Genomic DNA, 16,887 nt, shown 5'->3' with positions numbered 1-16,887 from the left:
TCTGCCTCTTAGACCTCCGGCTCTCCCAGGAGGGGGAAAGAGGACCTTTGAGTTAAACTCCCCAGTGGAGACCCTGGGAGAGACCTCGGAAGCACAATGCCCCGAAGGTCTCCCAACAAGACTGCAGAACTCCCAGGATGATTTGCGCAGCTGCTTCTGCCCATCGCTCTGCCCGTTCGGGTCTTCGGACCTGGATCGCACTGAGGCCCTGGCAGGATGGCACCGCAAGGCTTACAGGAAGGAGCTTTTGTGTGTTTGCTAGAAATAATTTATGTTCCGGTCACGTTGCCATCACTCTTGCAGTGTCTTGCCACTGCTGAGAAAGCTGGCTGCAGGCCAAAGAAGGCCAATGGGAGAAACACTCTTTCATGTCAAGGTCCGTCCTCCCCCAGCTCAGAGGCGCGAGACCCACCCAGGCCTGGCTGCCCCCTCCCCAGAAACAGTGTGCATATATTATTTTGGAGTGTAGGTGACTTGTTTACTCAGAGAAGCAGGTTTCTGCTTCCCACAAACTTTATGTTGCAGAAATAGAGGGAGAGAGATGAGATGTATGCTTGGTTCTTGGCTCCAATATCCTGGTGGGGAGGGTGGGATGCCAGGGGTGTCCTTGAGTATTTATCACATCCTTGTCCTTGTGTGCTTGTGAGAGAGAAAGGACTATGGAGAAAACATATTATTTAAACTTGTTCATAGTGTTCCTTTGTGGTCTGTGTCATTGCACCTCAGGAGTGGCCACTTGCCTGTCATTCCCCTCCTGGCAGCAGGCGTGATAGGGCCCACACTGCCACCTGGTGGCTGCCTGAACCCCATCGCTTGTCTCCTGGCCTTTCCACTCCATGGAGCAGGGCCCCTGCCAGGACTGTCCAACTTCAGCCCACTTTAGGGACCAAAAGGATGTGGTGGGTCAAGGCAGACAGAGTTGTTGTTTCAAAATTTTCCAATATATTTAGGAGCGGGAGTGCAAGAGGCTACACGACCTAGCAGGACAGAACTTTCCCCAATTACAGGGTGACTCACAGCCGCACTGGTGACTCACTTCAGTGTGTCATTTCCGGCTGCTGTGTGTGAGCTGTGGACACGTGAGAGAGAGAGAGAGAGAGACAGAGAGAGACAGAGAGACAGAGAGAGCGAGAGAGCGAGAGCGAGAGAGTGAGAGAGAGAATGAGAGACACAGCAAGAAGCTCGGGCTCAATTACCCCCGTTAGATAATCTTTCTGAAAGCCAACTAGCTGGTGGGTAAGGCATGAAGACCAATTTATTGAAGAATTGCACATAGATGTCGAATGAATGTAACCTAATAGAACCCTAATCATCCCACTGCGCCCTTCAGTGAAAAATCTTCGTTCTTTGTGTGTTCTTTTTTTTCTTTTTCCATGATGCACTGGACAATGACAGCCACACAGTACCCTCAAGGATACCCAGATGTGGGGTCCAACGTTCTTGAAAGTGTGTTGAATTCTATGCTTTTTCACTTTTGATATAGAAGCAACTAAAAAATGTTTTTTTAAAACAATAAATAAATAAAAAGAATATTCCAAAAGCGTCCCTGGCCTTGACTTTCCATGTTTCACACGGTACAAAATCCAAACGCTGTCAGTTCACAGACCTCTAGGGGGAAAGGGATCTTTATGAAACACACACCCACAAGTTCAAGGCACACTGACCTGTCGTGGGCGAATCCACAGGGCTGGCCACCGGGGCTCTGCAAGAAGACCCCCAGGGATACATCGTGCAGGACATGATTCTCCCTTTGGGTGCCATCCTCAAAAAGGAAAGAGGGTTCCCCAGACACCCGCCACCTGCCCAGACACACCTGCTCACTGCTCTGTCACTTCCCATCTCTGTTCATGCCATTTCCTTCCCCACCAAATGTCCCCACCCTCCCCCATGCCTACCCCACTCCCCAGTTCTCAAAACCCAGACCAAATCCATTTCCCCCACCATGGATAACCCATGGATCCAGTCAACATCATCGCTCTCTGCTTGGCATGTACCCGTCTTTCTCTTTCCTGGTGTGTAACAGTGCGTGCATGTGTGTGTGCTCTGTGAGTGTGCATGTTGTCCTCCCCACCCCCATTGACATATCAGGTTCCTTGAAAACAAGGCTCTTTTGTTGCATAGATTCTTTTTTTTTTTAACATCTTTATTGGAGTATAATTGCTTTACAATGGTGTGTTAGTTTCCGCTGTATAACAAAGTGAATCAGCCATACGTATACATATATCATCCCCATATCCCCTCCCTCTTGCGTCTCCCTCGCACCCTCCCTATCCCACCCCTCTAGGTGGTCACAAAGCACCGAGCTGATCTCCCTGTGCTATGCGGCTGCTTCCCACTAGCTATCTATTTTACATTGGGTAGTGTATATATGTCCATGCCACTCTCTCACTTCATCCCAGCTTACCCTTCCCCCTCCCCGTGTCCTCAAGTCCATTTTCTATGTCTGCATCTTTATTCCTGTCTTGCCCCTAGGTTACATAGATTCTTTTTTTTTAAATTTTATTTATTTATTTTTTATTTTGGCTGCGTTGGGTCTTCGTTGCTGCGCACGGGCTTTCTCTAGTTGCGGCGAGCGGGGTCTGCTCTTTGTTGCGGTGCGCAGGCTTCTCATTGCAGTGGCTTCTCTTGTTGCGGAGCACAGGTTCTAGGCGCACAGGCTCAGTAGTTGTGGTTCGTGGGCTCTAGAGCGCAGGCTCAGTAGTTGTGGCACATGGGCTTAGTCTCTCCGTGGCATGTGGGATCTTCCCAGACCAGGGCTCGAACCTGTGTCCCTTGCATTGGCAGACGGATTCTTAACCACTGTGCCACCAGGGAAGCCCCTACATAGATTTTTAATATCCTCCTTAAAATGTTATCCTGAACAGTCCTTTATTGTCTTCTTCCAGTATCTTGAAGGCTTTTGCCAGAGGACATACTTCCCCCAATTATTTTCCATTCGTATATTCAAAAATAATTTTTAAATGGAAAAAATACCAAGAAGTAGCTGTCAAAATTGCGTGCTATCCAGCTCCAGAGCCCTGAAGATGGGACTGAGAGACGCAGCCCCCCACCCCTGGAAACCTAGATCATGTCTTAATAGGAACTAATTATTGTCCAGAGGCTCTTGATCAAAACATTGTCTGATAGTTAAGCGGTAGTGAGTTCTCCATCACTGGAAGTGTTCAAGGACAGCCAGGATGACCTCTTGGTGGGGATGAGTCAGCAGTCAGGGAGAGGTGATTTTTTTAAATGACAAGGAACATCTGCTCATACTAAGACATTCAAACAGTTTGAAAGGGTAAAAGTGGATCACTGATTGACGTTTTGGTTGTTTCATGGCTTTTAAAAAATGTCATTGTTGTTACCAACAATGCTGAGACGGACATCCTTGCGCATTTATCCCAGTGCACACGTGCTCGTATATGCATGAGATAACTTCCTAGCACTGGGACTAAGTATCTTTTAAGAATCTCCTAATCCCGCAAGAATGTGATTACGGTAACACCAACATTTTCAAATGGTACAAAACAATCAAAGGTGATCATCTTGCCTGGTAAGAATCCTACCTTTTCTGAAGCTTAAAAAAGCCTTCACAACTTCCCTGAATAATCCCACTGCCATGAATAAAGATAGATTTTTAGACCTTGAACTGAAAGAAGCTTCACATTATAATTTTCCCTAAAATTATGTTAGACTTCCTTGGAGCAAATTTTGATTATAATGTTTTGGAGAGTAAATCTAGAAAGGGTCTCCATTCACTGACTCCCTCCTCAGTCATTCAACACGTACTAAGGCCTTCTCACCGCCCTTCCCCTCCTGTATCCCTCTCAAGGGTCAGTCCAGGGGCATTCTTGGGGCCTCCAACACGATGCACTAGGATGTTCCAAGGAGATGTGGTTATTACACCTTCCCCTTATGGTTTCCTCTCTTTACATTCAGGATTTCTTGTCTCCCACGAGACTGATGTAGTAAGAGGGGCCCCAAAGTGCAATCAAGCCTGGAAGGAAGGTCCTCCTCTCCCCTTAGAAAGCCAGTGGGAACCAGGGCAAGACCCAGAGGAACAAGGCCTAGAATGAGTAGCTGCCCAAAGCTACTCTCAGCTTTAGAGAGAGATGCTCTCCTTTAACCTCGATGACTTCTCCGTCTTTCCTTTCCTATTCTCACTGTGCAACTGGCAAGCCTTGAAGGACTAAGATATGGTTGTAGAACTACGGGGAAAAAGGCCAGAGAGGCCACTTTGCCTCTTCCTAGCTGGCTTAGAGCCCATACACAAAAACTAGATGTAGCCTGAGCCAGTTCACAAGATACTTCTACGCTGAGATTTATGGCCAAAACTTCAGCTGGGGCTAAAGGATTCCTCTTCCTGCAGGAATACTTCCTTCCTCTCATACAGGTCCCGCTTCGGGCTCATAAAGGGTAGCTGGCTCATGAAGGCAAAAGTCCAAGAATTTAGGACACCAGCATCCAGATTTAACTTTTGTCCTCCTTATACCCTGAAAATGTGACCAAAGCCAGGCACTGGGCTAGTTGTTGAGGAGCTACCCATCTGTGACAGATTTGCTTAGAGACCAAAAGAGCCTCCTTTTTGCACAAGATGCTTCCAAAAGCAGAACACATTATAGCCTTAATTCTGCAGGATGTAATTCAAACACTGTCCATACATGCTGAGAAGGCTCAGAAGAAAAGAGTTCTTCAGAAGGCCTCTTCGCCACCAAGGGAGTTTGCCCCAGGAAGTGCCCCATTTAACACTACCTTCTTTTCTTCTCAGATATTTTGAGGACAAAGACGGTGATGCAGCCTCACAGTGTGAAACCCACCCAGCCCTCCTTGGCCACTCTTCCTCTCTCTATTTCTAGGGATGAAAACTCCACAAGATCTGCCTGCATCTATCATAACTGCAGATTTCTTGTTCACCTCACCCATTGGACTTATTTATCTGCCCAGGTGTGGGCAATGAGTATGGATTTTGTAAATCCCTCAAGGGTAAAAAGATTCTATCAGAATGAAACTTGTCAAGGAGACACCATCTGTTTTCCAAATCATTTTTTTTCCCAGGTGGTTCCTCAAGTAAGTTTCATTGTACTAATCATGGCATGCACTTCTGTAGAGATGAGGAAAGTAAGACACAGGAAGGTTGAATCACTTGCCCCAGCCATGCCTGTGCTCCTGGCCACTACACTGTACCACCCTCTCTGTGGCATTTGTGAACACAGGTCTCCCTGAACACAGAGGAGGCCTCAGACGCAGTCAGGAGCAAAGGTGCTGCCCTCACGTGCCCGTCACCAGGGCGTCCTGTGTGCACACCTGTGCCTTACCAGCTTGAACACCAGCATCCTGAATGCAGCCTTTTCTCCCCTGGCCACCAGAGGTCGCTTTGGCGCCAGTGGAAAGCTTCTGAAGCAAAGCAGCTATGCCTTCAACCAAAATCTTGCCAAGTCTGAACTCCAATTTAACAAGTTTTTCTTTAAACGTGTAACTGTATACTGGGGGCGGTGAAGCACTTTTAAAACAGAGTAAGTGAGGGACTTCCCTGGCGGTCCAGTGGTTAAGACTCTGCAGGGGGTGCGGGTTCCCTCTCTGGTCAGGGAACTAAGATCCCTCATGCTGCTCAGCGCAGGCCAAAAAAACAACAATAATGTAAGTGATTGATGTTTCTTACTCTCAAGTACAGGCATACCTCGGAGATACAATTAATTTATAAATACTTTATTGCTAAAAAATGCTAACCATCATCTGAGCCCGTAATTGTAATCTTTTGCTGGCGGAGGGTCCTGTCTTGATGTGGATGGCTGCTGACTGATCAGGGTCGTGGTTGCTGAAGGTTGGGATGGCTGTGTCAATTTCTTAAAATAAGACAACAGTGATTGACTGCATTGATTGACTCTTCCTTTCACAAACAATTTCTCTGTAGCCTGCAATGCTGTTGGATAGCATTTTACCCAGAGTAGAACTTCCTTCAAAATCGGAGTCAATTCCCTCAAATCCTGCCGCTGCTTTATCAACTAAGTTTATGTAATACTCTCATTCCTTTCTTGTCATTTCAAGAGTCTTCACAGCATCTTCACCAGGAGTAGATCCCACCTCAAGAAACCACTTTCTTTGCTCATCCAGAAGAAACAACTCCTCACCACGAAAGTTTTCTCGCGAGATGGCAGCAGTTCAGTCACATCTTCAGGCTCCCCTTCTGATTCTAGTTCTCTTGCCATTTCTACCACATCTGCAGTTACCACAGTAGTCACAAAGATCACTGATCACAGGTCACCATAACAAAGATAATAATAATGAAAAAGTTTGAAATATTGCAAGAATTACCAAAATGTGACACAGAGGCATGAAGTGAACAAATGCTGTTGGAAAAATGGCGCCAGTAGACTTGCTCAGTGCAGGGTTGCTACAGTACAAACCTTCAATTTGTAAAATACTCAGTATCTGCAAAGCACAATAAAGCAAAGCGCAGTTAAATGAGGTCTGCCAGCATCTACGGAGAATACTCACCAAAAAGCTGAAATGTTACGGGAATCACTGCAAAAATGGTTGAAAGGAACATTCTAGAAATGATCACTGGAGTGTAAAGGGTCATCAGGACCGGGTACTTTGTTCAAACTTAAAGGATGACTAAGATGGATTTGGGTCTGTGGGGAGGGAATGGCAGGGCATTCCAGAAAACAATATGAACAAAATCACAAAGGAAAAATAATAGCAAGGCAGGTTCCAGGGACACGCCTGAGAATGAAGTCCCAAGTCATCAAGTTGGTTTTTAGACTGCTGCCTCCCTCCTCTGATAACCCAGCCAGTCTCCCCTTTTTCCATACGCTCTCCTAGTCTATCAGGCAGGTCTGATCTATGTCCCCTGAATAAGCCATGCTTTTTGTGATCCTTCATGTCCCAGGCTGATAGTGTGCAAACTTAGGAAAAGGTGGCGATGTTGACCACAATGGGAAACCAAGAAATGGGATGGTTTCAGGGGAAGGCGGAAGGAAGTTACTCATTTTGGGCAAGTGAAGTTTGAGAGGACAATGAAATTTTCAAGTGGAGGATCCAGTGTACCTTTCTTCAACAACTCTTGGGTACCTGCTGTGTGCCGGGCACTGTGCTAGGCACAGGAGAAACAGCAAAAGAAGGCAGTTTATCCTCCAGCAGGAATAATAGATATTAAATATGTACTATTATATAGAAAATTAGAATTTAGCATATTTGGGGTGAGATGTAAGATTTAAATATCTCGATTAGGTAACCATGTATACCAATCATAATTGAAGCCAATCAACAAGCACTGTGCTAGGTGCTGTAAAGAAATAAAACATGAGTAAGACACTGTCCCAAGGGGAGCTTACAACTCACATGTGCCATCAACAGACAGTGTGGCGTGATTACCTAGTTTAGCACTCAGAGTCCTTTGTTACCAGGAACTGAAACCAACTCTGGCTAAATGAAGCAGAAAAGGAAACTGGGGAGCTCAGGGAACTGCCAGGAGGGCCAGAGAACCAGCAGGAGGTCTCACACTGGAGACAGAGCCCCAAATTACAAATCACCAGGTACCCCCACCCTACCTCTTACTGGTACGGGACACTGCCATTGGCGCCACTCCACCTGCGCCCTAGGTTTTGTCCTCTACCCTCATCACCCCATCCCCCTTCATTCCCTCCTGGACCAAAGTCCAGGTGAGAGTAAAGACTGGCCGAGTCCAGCAGACATGCCCATGCTGTAGGCACAAAGAGGGCTGCCAAAGGGAATATCTGGGAAATTCGAATGCTACACTGGGAGGCTGCTCTGTCTCCCCCTAGACTCGTAAGGTGGGGATTCCGAAACCCTAGGAAGGGGGTTTAGAGCCAGCGAAGTGAAAAAGAATGGCAAACATCTACCACAGAAAGTATTCAGGACCCTTAGGAATAGCATATGATAAGGTCCCAACTGCTTAGGTAAAAAAAGAAGTTAAAAAAAACCCCAGAGATGACTGCAAATGACATCATCAGGGAACAATGAGTACTTAAAGAATACACCAAAAATGGTGGTGGGGGGCTTCCCCGGTGGCGCAGTGGTTGGGAATCCGCCTGCCGATGCAGGGGACACGGGTTCAAGCCCTGGTCCGGGCGGATCCCACGTGCCGCGGAGCAGCTGGGCCCGTGCGCCACAGCTGCTGAGCCTGCACTCTGGAGCCCGCGAGCCACAACCACTGAGCCTGCGTGCTGCGGCTGCTGGAGCCCGTGCTTGACAACGGGAGAGGCCACCCAATGAGAAGCCCGCCCACTGCCGCGAGGGCAACGAAGACCCAACGCAGCCAAAAATAAAGAAATAAAAAATAAAGAAAAAAAAAAAAGAAAAAAAAAGGTGGCAGGGAGCGTCATTACAAGAGAAACACAGATCATAGACTCAGAAATGAAAGGCTTCGGAGGCCATGTGGATCACCCTTCCACCCACCGCAGGAACCACCTCTCCAACCGGATGAGGGAAGAGGGAAGGCTTGGGGAGGTGTCAGCGTGGGGTTTGCAGGGTAACAATAAAGACGCCATCCATACCAATGAAGGAGAATCTCACCTCTCCTATTTTTCCATTTATACAAACGGCACCACTAATTCTCCAGACTCATCTTTGATTCTTCTTCCTTCTCTACTTAGATGAGTTCTAAATTCAGGTGATTGGCCCATTACAGGTATCTCTCCAATTTGTTCCTCTCCATTTCATTTTTGTGCCTAGATTCCCAAAACTGCCTCCTAGATGATCTTCCAGCCTTCCATTTGTCCTTTCAAATCATCCCCCATATTACTATAAGATTAACTTTTTCAAAGCTGTTTTCACCAAGTTATTCAGCAGCTCAGACAACTATAATGACTCCCAACTGCCCACTGCATCAAATCCGAACTCATCTGCAGACACAAGCTTATTGCACCCACTAACTCATAGATTCTCTACGTGTATCATTCACTAAACATGAAGAGATAAATGCGGTCCACTATCTTCTAGTTAGTTTAAACCACTTGAGTCTATGATTCTTCGTGAGCAAAACCCCTATTTCTCACAATTCTCTCATGGATCTTATCTTCTCTGCAGCTAGGCATGGCACGTTGAGACAAGGAATTCTAGAAAGTGTCATCTTTCCAAGGAGTGTAGGAGTTTACATCTCTAGATCTTCCGCACTTCCTCGGGCTGTTGCCTAGATCTCTGCTTTACATCTTTACCTCACTGCTCATTACTTCTTTATATACAACCTTCTCCTCTCCCTTATGAGCACATTTTATTATTTTGCCTTCTGCCCTTCTCACACACTCCCACTCCTTCTTTTCACTCCATGATGACAACTTGCTTTATTGATATGATTCTTGACCTAAAAAATAACACCAAGATAGTTCAGCCAATGTCTATGCCATTGGCAAGCCTATGATATAGGCAGAGGAGAAAGGGAGATGAAAAACAAAGGAATAAGAAAAAGAAGTAGACCAAAGAAGTTGGGAAAGGCAAATAGTAGTAATCGCTACCAATATCAAGTGTTTACAGTGTGTCAGATACTTTCTATACAGTCTCAAATCGGACTTGCAAGGTAGGTATTGCTATCTTCATTTTTTAAATGAGTAAATGGAAGGTTAAAGGACGCACCTGAGACTATACATCAAGTAGAGATCAGAGACCAGATTGCATCCCAGGTGATTAGGCCCACCCCCTTGCAACTAAAGCATATGACCTCCATAACAAAGAGTAAGAAGAAAAGAACGCAAAGTGGAGACAGGTAGAGCCTTACCAACATTTGCTTCAAGTGCTACTCAAAAACAATAGCATCATTAGTTACCAACAATTATCTAGAAATATGCCATTAAGTTTTCGGCATGACAAAATTTAAGATTTTTCTCTTATCCATTTATATGCAAACTCCTTTACTATGTGGACACACACACACAAGTATACACACTCACACGTGCACATCCTCAGTCAAAAAGCTTGTATTACAATTTACATCCTTCTCATCTTGACACTTGTGTCTGGGTTACGACTGTCCCTTTTTAGCTTTGACCCGTGCCAACTTTTTAAGATTCTCTTTATTTCTTCCTCTTTTGCCTTAATCATGCTTCTCCCCCTCTTCCTTACATCACTTTTCTATCAGCCCCTCCTTTTCTCTTTTTATTTCTCATCTGCCTCATTACCTACACCTTTCTCTTACTTTGAGTGTTGTTGCATCTAGCAGGTTCCCAGTAGATATCTATTTTGAGCTCCATACTTCTCTCATGCTTGCCCCACCACCACCCTTTGTCTTTGCCTTCCTCGTCATTCCTCCTTCCCTACAGACAATTCCCACCCTGCTCCCTCTCAATCGCCCACGCCCCTTCCATTAAACCACCCTACTTCCTCACAAACTCCGGCGGTCATCTCATCCACCTCTCACCCCTTTACCCGCCTTTCTCCCCCAAGGTTCCAAAGCGCGAGGACCTCATTGTCCTCCTCCCCCATTCTCCAACCAGCCCACAAGACAGCCTTGTTACCATGACGACAGGGCTACTCAAAGCTGAAGTCAAGGACCTGGTTGCCATGGCTTCCGCTTCTCCACCTCCAGCCCCGCCCGCGCGCCCCGCAGCGTTGGCGCCTGCGCAGTACGCAAAGCCTTGGTTCTCTGAACCGCGGCGGACAGGGCGGGGCTTCAAGCGAGAGGGAGGGAAGGAGGCGAAAGGATAAGAAAGGGAGTGGAGCTGGCGCCTACGGTGGCCGAAGAGGGACGCGCAGGGCCGGAGGCTGCAGGATGGTAGGCTGTGCAAAGAGGGAGGGGAGGGGGAACCGAGGGGCGTGGGCTGCACCTGCAGGGGTCCTTGGGGCCGCCCTCGGTGTGAGCCGCTCTTTCTCCCTCCGGTCCTCAGAGGCCCTCACTTACCTGGGCGGGTGGGCTAGCCGGCCTCGGAAGGAAGAGCAGCTGGAAATGGCTTTAGGGAGAAGGCGCGGAGAGGGGGCGCATTTGTGGGGAGAGAGGGAGGTGACTAGGGGGCGGCGGGACCGTCCGGAGCCAGGGGGAGCGCGCGGGTCGCGATCCAAGGGGTCCCAACCACTGCTGCAGGGAAGTCGCCCGAGGAATGGGGGCTCCGGGGCCTGTTGGCGGAGGGAGGCAGCGGGGGTCGCGAGTCACCGAGACCCTCTGTCCACGTGCAGCCCAGAGCGGCGGCGGCCGGCGGGAAGGGCGGTGTGTGCGAGGGGATAGTTTCCGGGTCCGAGGAGTGGACGTCCTGCCTCACCTAGAGGCGGGGGTGAGGTGGGGAAGCCAAGTGGGCTCGAGGTTTTGCTCTCGGGGACCCAGGCTTTGGCTTCCCGGTTCCGGTGCTCTTGGCTCGCCGCCCCCCACCCCATCCTCTTTCCGGAACTCGGGCCTTCCGTCTTCCTGCTCCCGGCCCACCTCCCATCGTAGCCGCACACGGCTCCCTTGCGCCCCTCTGTTGACCACCCGCCGCGCTAGCAGCGCTTCGCCTTCCCCGCCACCAAAAACACCCCAGTTCTCTCGAATTCTGATCCTTAGCCGTCTAAACTAGTACTGTTCCGCACACCCAGGGCTCCAGCCCTGGTAATGTACACGGAGAGAAGAGCTACAGGGAGAGGGAGATGACTCCAGGATGTGGCCCGGACCCGCCCACCCCCCGAACTGGGAAGCTGTGGTTGCACGGGGTAGTGAGGGCTCTGCACTCCCCAGTCCACCCGCCTGCGCTTGTTCCACAAACATTCCCTAGGCGAGCCACCCTGAATGGCTGTGTCCAAACTGAGGGACTGAAAGGGAAATTGGTCACCTGGTATCTGGGGAGGTGTGGGCGTTCAGCAGGAGGCACCCTAAAAGGAGGAAAAGAGGAATATGGCTGGCCAAATGCCTGGAGGGCCGAGGAGAGCAGAGGGTGGAATCCGGGGCTCCCAATACCATGTGCTAACGTGAAGGATACCCCTGGGCACAGGACTGGCATGGGAGGGCAGTGCATTGGGGACATCAGCAAGGGTGTATGGCTAGGATGGGGTGGAGAATTGAGGTAGCTTCTTGAGAACAAAATACCTGATTTCAGCGTGGTGGTGGATAGAAAGAGCAGGAAAGAAAGCAGACATCTCTGACATCAGCTATGGGCTGCTTGTCACCGTGATAGCATTTTACCCACCTTTGGAAAACAGGATTAAGAAACAGGAGGTCAGGAAGTAATAATAGCGATACCTAATGTGTTATACTGCTTACTACGTGCCAGGCACTGTTTCACGTATCAACTCCTTCAATCCCACCTAACAACTTGGGAAAGTAGGTACTTTTATTATTTCCATCTTACACACCAAGAAACTGAAGCCCAGAGACATAAAGTAATTGCCCAAGGCAAATTGCTCAACTACTAGAGCCAGGATTTGAACCCAAATGACAGACTCAGAAGCTCTGACACCCCCTACAAGGAAAGGCACCTGCTGGTGGGAATAGCCAGAGTTGACAGCAAGGGCTGATGTTTTGAAGAAAGTAGAAGCCGTGAGTAGAGAAGAGTTAGATGGGATGAGTTTGGGGCTGTGTATTTCTGGAGGAAACCAGCTCAGAGAACCAAATCTCTGACCCTTGGCTCTGACTGCCCCCCACCCCCAGATGCGATTCATGCTGCTGTTCAGCCGGCAGGGGAAGCTGCGGCTACAAAAATGGTACCTGGCCACCTCAGACAAGGAGCGAAAGAAGATGGTTCGGGAGCTTATGCAGGTCGTTCTGGCTCGCAAGCCCAAGATGTGCAGCTTCCTGGAGTGGAGGGACCTCAAAGTTGTCTATAAGAGGTGACTCCCCACCTACTTTCAGACCTGCCTGGATCCTGCTTGATTGGGGTCTGGGATGGGTTCACCTGGCCAAGAAATAGGCAGTCCCTTAGGTCAGGGAGAGCTTAGAGCTAAGGACATCTGGAGGGCAGTGATGAACTCCAGCCACCTTTACTTTCCAAATTAACCTTGAAGAAAGTCTTGTTCCCTTTTGGTTTTGCTCAAGCCTGACACCTACTTCATGCACCTACCTCTGTCCCAAAGGCCCCATCTTGTCTATTGCACACATCCCTGGCAGCCTCATTCAACAATCATAGATCCTGCACCACTTTCCTAACACACACACACACACACACACACACACGTGCACCAACCCTTTCCAGTTCCTCCTCTGAGCAGGTGAATTCGTGGCTCAGGTTTTTGCTGAGTCAAACTGAACAGGTCAGAGGTCGACAGGGAAAGAGCTTGCGTCCCTGCCTGCATTTGTGAGAGGCAGAGTGAGTTACTGTTTGCATACCCTGGGGCCACCCCGCCTGTGTCCAGTAGGGGCACAGACTGGGAATGGGGGGAAATGAGAGGTTTGGGCACAAAATGCCTGGGTCCCAAAGCAGCCCCAGCAGCCCCAGCAGCCGTCCCAGCCATTCCTCCTGTGCCCCTGTCCTCAGATATGCCAGCCTCTACTTCTGCTGTGCCATCGAGGGCCAAGACAATGAGCTTATCACGCTGGAGCTGATCCACCGGTATGTGGAGCTCCTGGACAAATACTTCGGCAGCGTAAGTCTCCCCATCCACCCATTTCCATACACAGCAATCCCCTCTTTTTACCAAACTCTGGGATCCTTCCGGTCTCTGCCCTGGAAGACTCAGGAGAGGGGAAGTTGGAACAGTGAGAACAGTAGTTAATCTCCCTCTTTAAGCCTTAAGCCTATTAGCCATGCCCCTTAATCAGCTCAGGGGGGAGGAGGGTGGGGACCAGAATCTGCCACTTAGTCAGTCCATCTAGAGCTCAGCTCCAACTTCTCACACAAGGACAGAGGCCTTGTTCAGAGTTTTATCAGTGGTTCCTGACCTTGACTTTGCTTTGGAATCTTCTGGAGAGTTTTTTTAAAAATAGCGATGCCTGTGTCTCAACCCCGGAGATTCTGAATTAACTGATCTGGGCTATAGTCTGGGCACTGGCAGTGAGCTCAGATTTTAGGTGGGGAATAGTGATAACTCCATAATTTGTATTCCACTTAATAATTTACAAGGTGCTTTCAGGTTCTCCTGTTTGCTCCTCATTCCATCCTATGAGTAGGTGTTGGTGTCTCCATTTTCAGATGAGAAAACTGAGACTCAGAGAAATTAAATGACATGTAGAGTTAGCTGGTTAGTGTCAAAGTGCTGCTTGGAACTGAAGTCATTTACCCCATGATCCAGAATCTCCTTCCCTGCCCTGCCTCAGTGCCTAGGGAGGGAAGCTAGCCCAGCCTCTGGTAGGAACTGTGTCGCAGATTTGGGGGGAAGGCAACAGGAGTCAAGGTCAAGGGTAGACTAGAGCAACTAATATTTCATGATCACAGAGAAAGAAGCAAGAGAAGGAGAAGGAAAAGCCGAACCAAGGACTAAGGCCTAGGGGTTGGGAGGACAGAGACCTGGGGCAAGAACCCAAGGTGGGGAGGAGTGGTCACGAAGGCCATGGAACCGTGACGAGAAAAAACGGGGGTGGAGATGCACCTTGACACTCAGCTCCGCCTCCCTGCCCACCCCCAGGTTTGCGAGCTGGACATCATCTTCAACTTTGAGAAGGCCTACTTCATCTTGGATGAGTTTTTGATGGGGGGCGACGTCCAGGACACCTCCAAGAAGAGCGTGCTGAAGGCTATCGAGCAGGCGGACCTGCTGCAGGAGGTGCGGGCCGGGGCGGTGAGGAGGAGGGGGAAGAGGGCCAAGGCCAAGGGCGCCCTCCCTACCCTGGACTCCTTGCCTGCGGGCCCCAGCTGCCCGTTCTCGCCCTCCCTGTGGCGTCTGGCCCCCAAGGCGCCTGGTTGGCCAGCTGGCCCTCAAGCCCTAACTGCTCAGGGTGGGAGGTAGTGGGGGTGGCAGACGGCCGCCTGTGCCAGTTCCCCCCTCCTTCTCCCAAGACCCAGGGTATCTCATCCCAGCCAAATCGCCTTTGTCCCACGCTTCTCTTGGCATTTAGGGTTGCTCAGAGAATTGGAGAAGGGGGCACATGATAGGTCATTCTTTCTTTCTTTTTTTTAAACACACACATACTCAAAGCCTCTGCTCCTCAGAAGCAAAATTTTGCTATGGGGATTTGGGGGTTGGGGTTGAGGGCGCCTGGTTGTTGATTCTCCCTTCTATCCGGCACCCCCGCCCTCACGCCATTACTGCCTGCCCCCTCTCTGCTGTGCCACTGCTGAGCCTTGGTGCAGGGAGATGAGTCACCGGAACCTGCAATGATGAGCAAGCCGGCCTGAGCTGGCTCTGAGGAGGGGGAGAGATGGGGGGCGGGGGGGGGGGGGGCTCATCCCTGCAGAAGGAGAAAGGGCAGAATCCAACTTGCCACCTCACTGGTCCAGCTCCCCCATCTCACACACACACGCACACGCACACTCATACACACGTGCCCTGGCACTCACACACCCACCCTGTTGCTAGTGCTCTGCTCAGACCCTAGTGACTCATCTCTCTGCAGTCTGGTCCACCTTTCCTCGGGGACCTGATGCCAACTTCTTACTCCCTCCCCGCACCCAACCATCTGCCACCCCCAGCCCTGGGAAAGCCAGTTTCCCAGCCCCCAGTCCCAGTTTTACTCCCTCCCCTTCAGATACTAAGGCCGAGCCCCCTTCTTGCCAAGCTCCTGGCTTTGGGTTCTCTGGGTGGTGGTGGACTCAACCTGGACCCCACTCCTTGCCATGGCTGGCTCTGGGGGGGGTGCACCTGGGAGGCGCTCCTGGGAGGCTGGAGAGCTCCCCTGAAGGGTCCCCAGCTGCTCCAGCCTTGGGCTCACGTTGGCTTCTCTCTTCCCTCCCTGTGTCTCTCTGTGCTTTCCCCCCTCTGTCTGTCCTTACGATTGCTGTCTTGCCCACCCTCCGCTCCCTCACCCCGTCTGCCTCTCCTGGTGTCTCCACATCACCCTCTGTCTGTCTCTGCCTTAGGAGGATGAGTCGCCGCGCAGTGTGCTGGAGGAGATGGGTCTGGCCTAGCCTCTGCCCGGGGCCGCGTGGAGATGTGGGGAGCTGGTGGAGAGGCAGGGCATCGGTGGCCCTTTTCTTGGTGGGACCCAGCTGCCCCTCCCCTGCTGCCTCACCTTCTTTTGCAGTGAGCTGTGGGCTCAGGGCCCTCAAACATTCCCTCCCTCCACCCCCTACCTCCTGTTTCCCCTTTTCCCACTGAAGGTTTTAGGAGCTAGGAGGCAGGAAAATGTGACCAAGTCGGGGGTGCTATTTGGCTTTCATCCCCTGCCTTTGAAGAACTAATGTCACCCCAAACTCCCCCCCCTGCTCTTATAACTGTAAATATATAAATATGTCAGGTTAAAGGGAAAAGGTTTTCAGGGCTCTTCTCTTCTCCCTGCCCCATAACCTACCTCCAGCCCTCCCCGCAGCCAGCCAGGGCAGCTTCTCTGCCTGGGAGGGGGACCTCCGTGTCTCCAGAGGGAAGTCCTTTTCCCTCATCTGTCTCCTCCCCTTCCTTCTTGGCTGCAGTGGGGCCTCTCTTGGCTGCAGTGGGGCCTCCGTTCAGTTCCAGCAGAGGAGCAACATAGTTAATGTTTTTCTAACCTTGCTACTTTGAGGGAAGGGAGGGCTGGGGGAAGGGTAGGCCTTACAGAAGACTGGGCCCTGTCCCTCCTTCACTCCGAGTTCCGGGTGAGGCAGGAGCTAAGCGGGTGGGGTGGGGAAAGTGTCTGATTTTTTTTTCGTTTCCTCCGAAATAAAAGGAAAAGCATTTCTGGACTTTGCCTGGCTTAGGCTCTGTGAAGGAAGGCAGGGCTGCTGCGACTGCCCGTTCCACTCATCCCTGGAACTAGAGTTGCCAGATTTAAGGCCAAAAAAAAAAAAAAAAAAGGAAGATACCCAGTTCAATTTGTTATGATAATGATAATGTTTTTAGAATAAGTGTGTCCTGTGCAAATGTATTCATTGTTTATCTGGAATGCAAATTTGACTGAGTGTCCTGTATTTTACCTGGCACCGCCCT

General features: G+C 50.0%; 1 protein-coding gene and 1 long non-coding RNA gene across 2 annotated transcripts; one reads left to right on the top strand and one right to left on the bottom strand.

Annotated features, from left to right (window-relative positions):
* Window positions 1-5,696: 5,696 nt before the first annotated feature.
* Window positions 5,697-11,503, bottom strand: LOC137749897 (uncharacterized). The gene is made up of 3 exons (XR_011070315.1): window positions 10,832-11,503; window positions 6,292-6,408; window positions 5,697-6,196 (listed from the first exon to the last, which is right to left on the bottom strand). It is a non-coding gene; the product is annotated as an uncharacterized lncRNA (long non-coding RNA).
* Window positions 10,604-16,643, top strand: AP1S1 (adaptor related protein complex 1 subunit sigma 1). The gene is made up of 5 exons (XM_068524164.1): window positions 10,604-10,705; window positions 12,545-12,723; window positions 13,368-13,476; window positions 14,455-14,592; window positions 15,846-16,643. Exons 1-5 carry the CDS (start codon window positions 10,703-10,705, stop codon window positions 15,891-15,893), a joined length of 477 nt encoding a protein of 158 aa, XP_068380265.1. The 5' UTR covers window positions 10,604-10,702; the 3' UTR covers window positions 15,894-16,643.
* Window positions 16,644-16,887: the final 244 nt, after the last annotated feature.

The sequence above is a fragment of the Eschrichtius robustus genome, chromosome 16, assembly GCF_028021215.1.
Source record: "Eschrichtius robustus isolate mEscRob2 chromosome 16, mEscRob2.pri, whole genome shotgun sequence".
Taxonomy (NCBI): domain Eukaryota; kingdom Metazoa; phylum Chordata; class Mammalia; order Artiodactyla; family Eschrichtiidae; genus Eschrichtius; species Eschrichtius robustus.
Note: the sequence above shows the minus strand (reverse complement) of the source record. Positions and strands in the feature narration are given on the sequence as shown.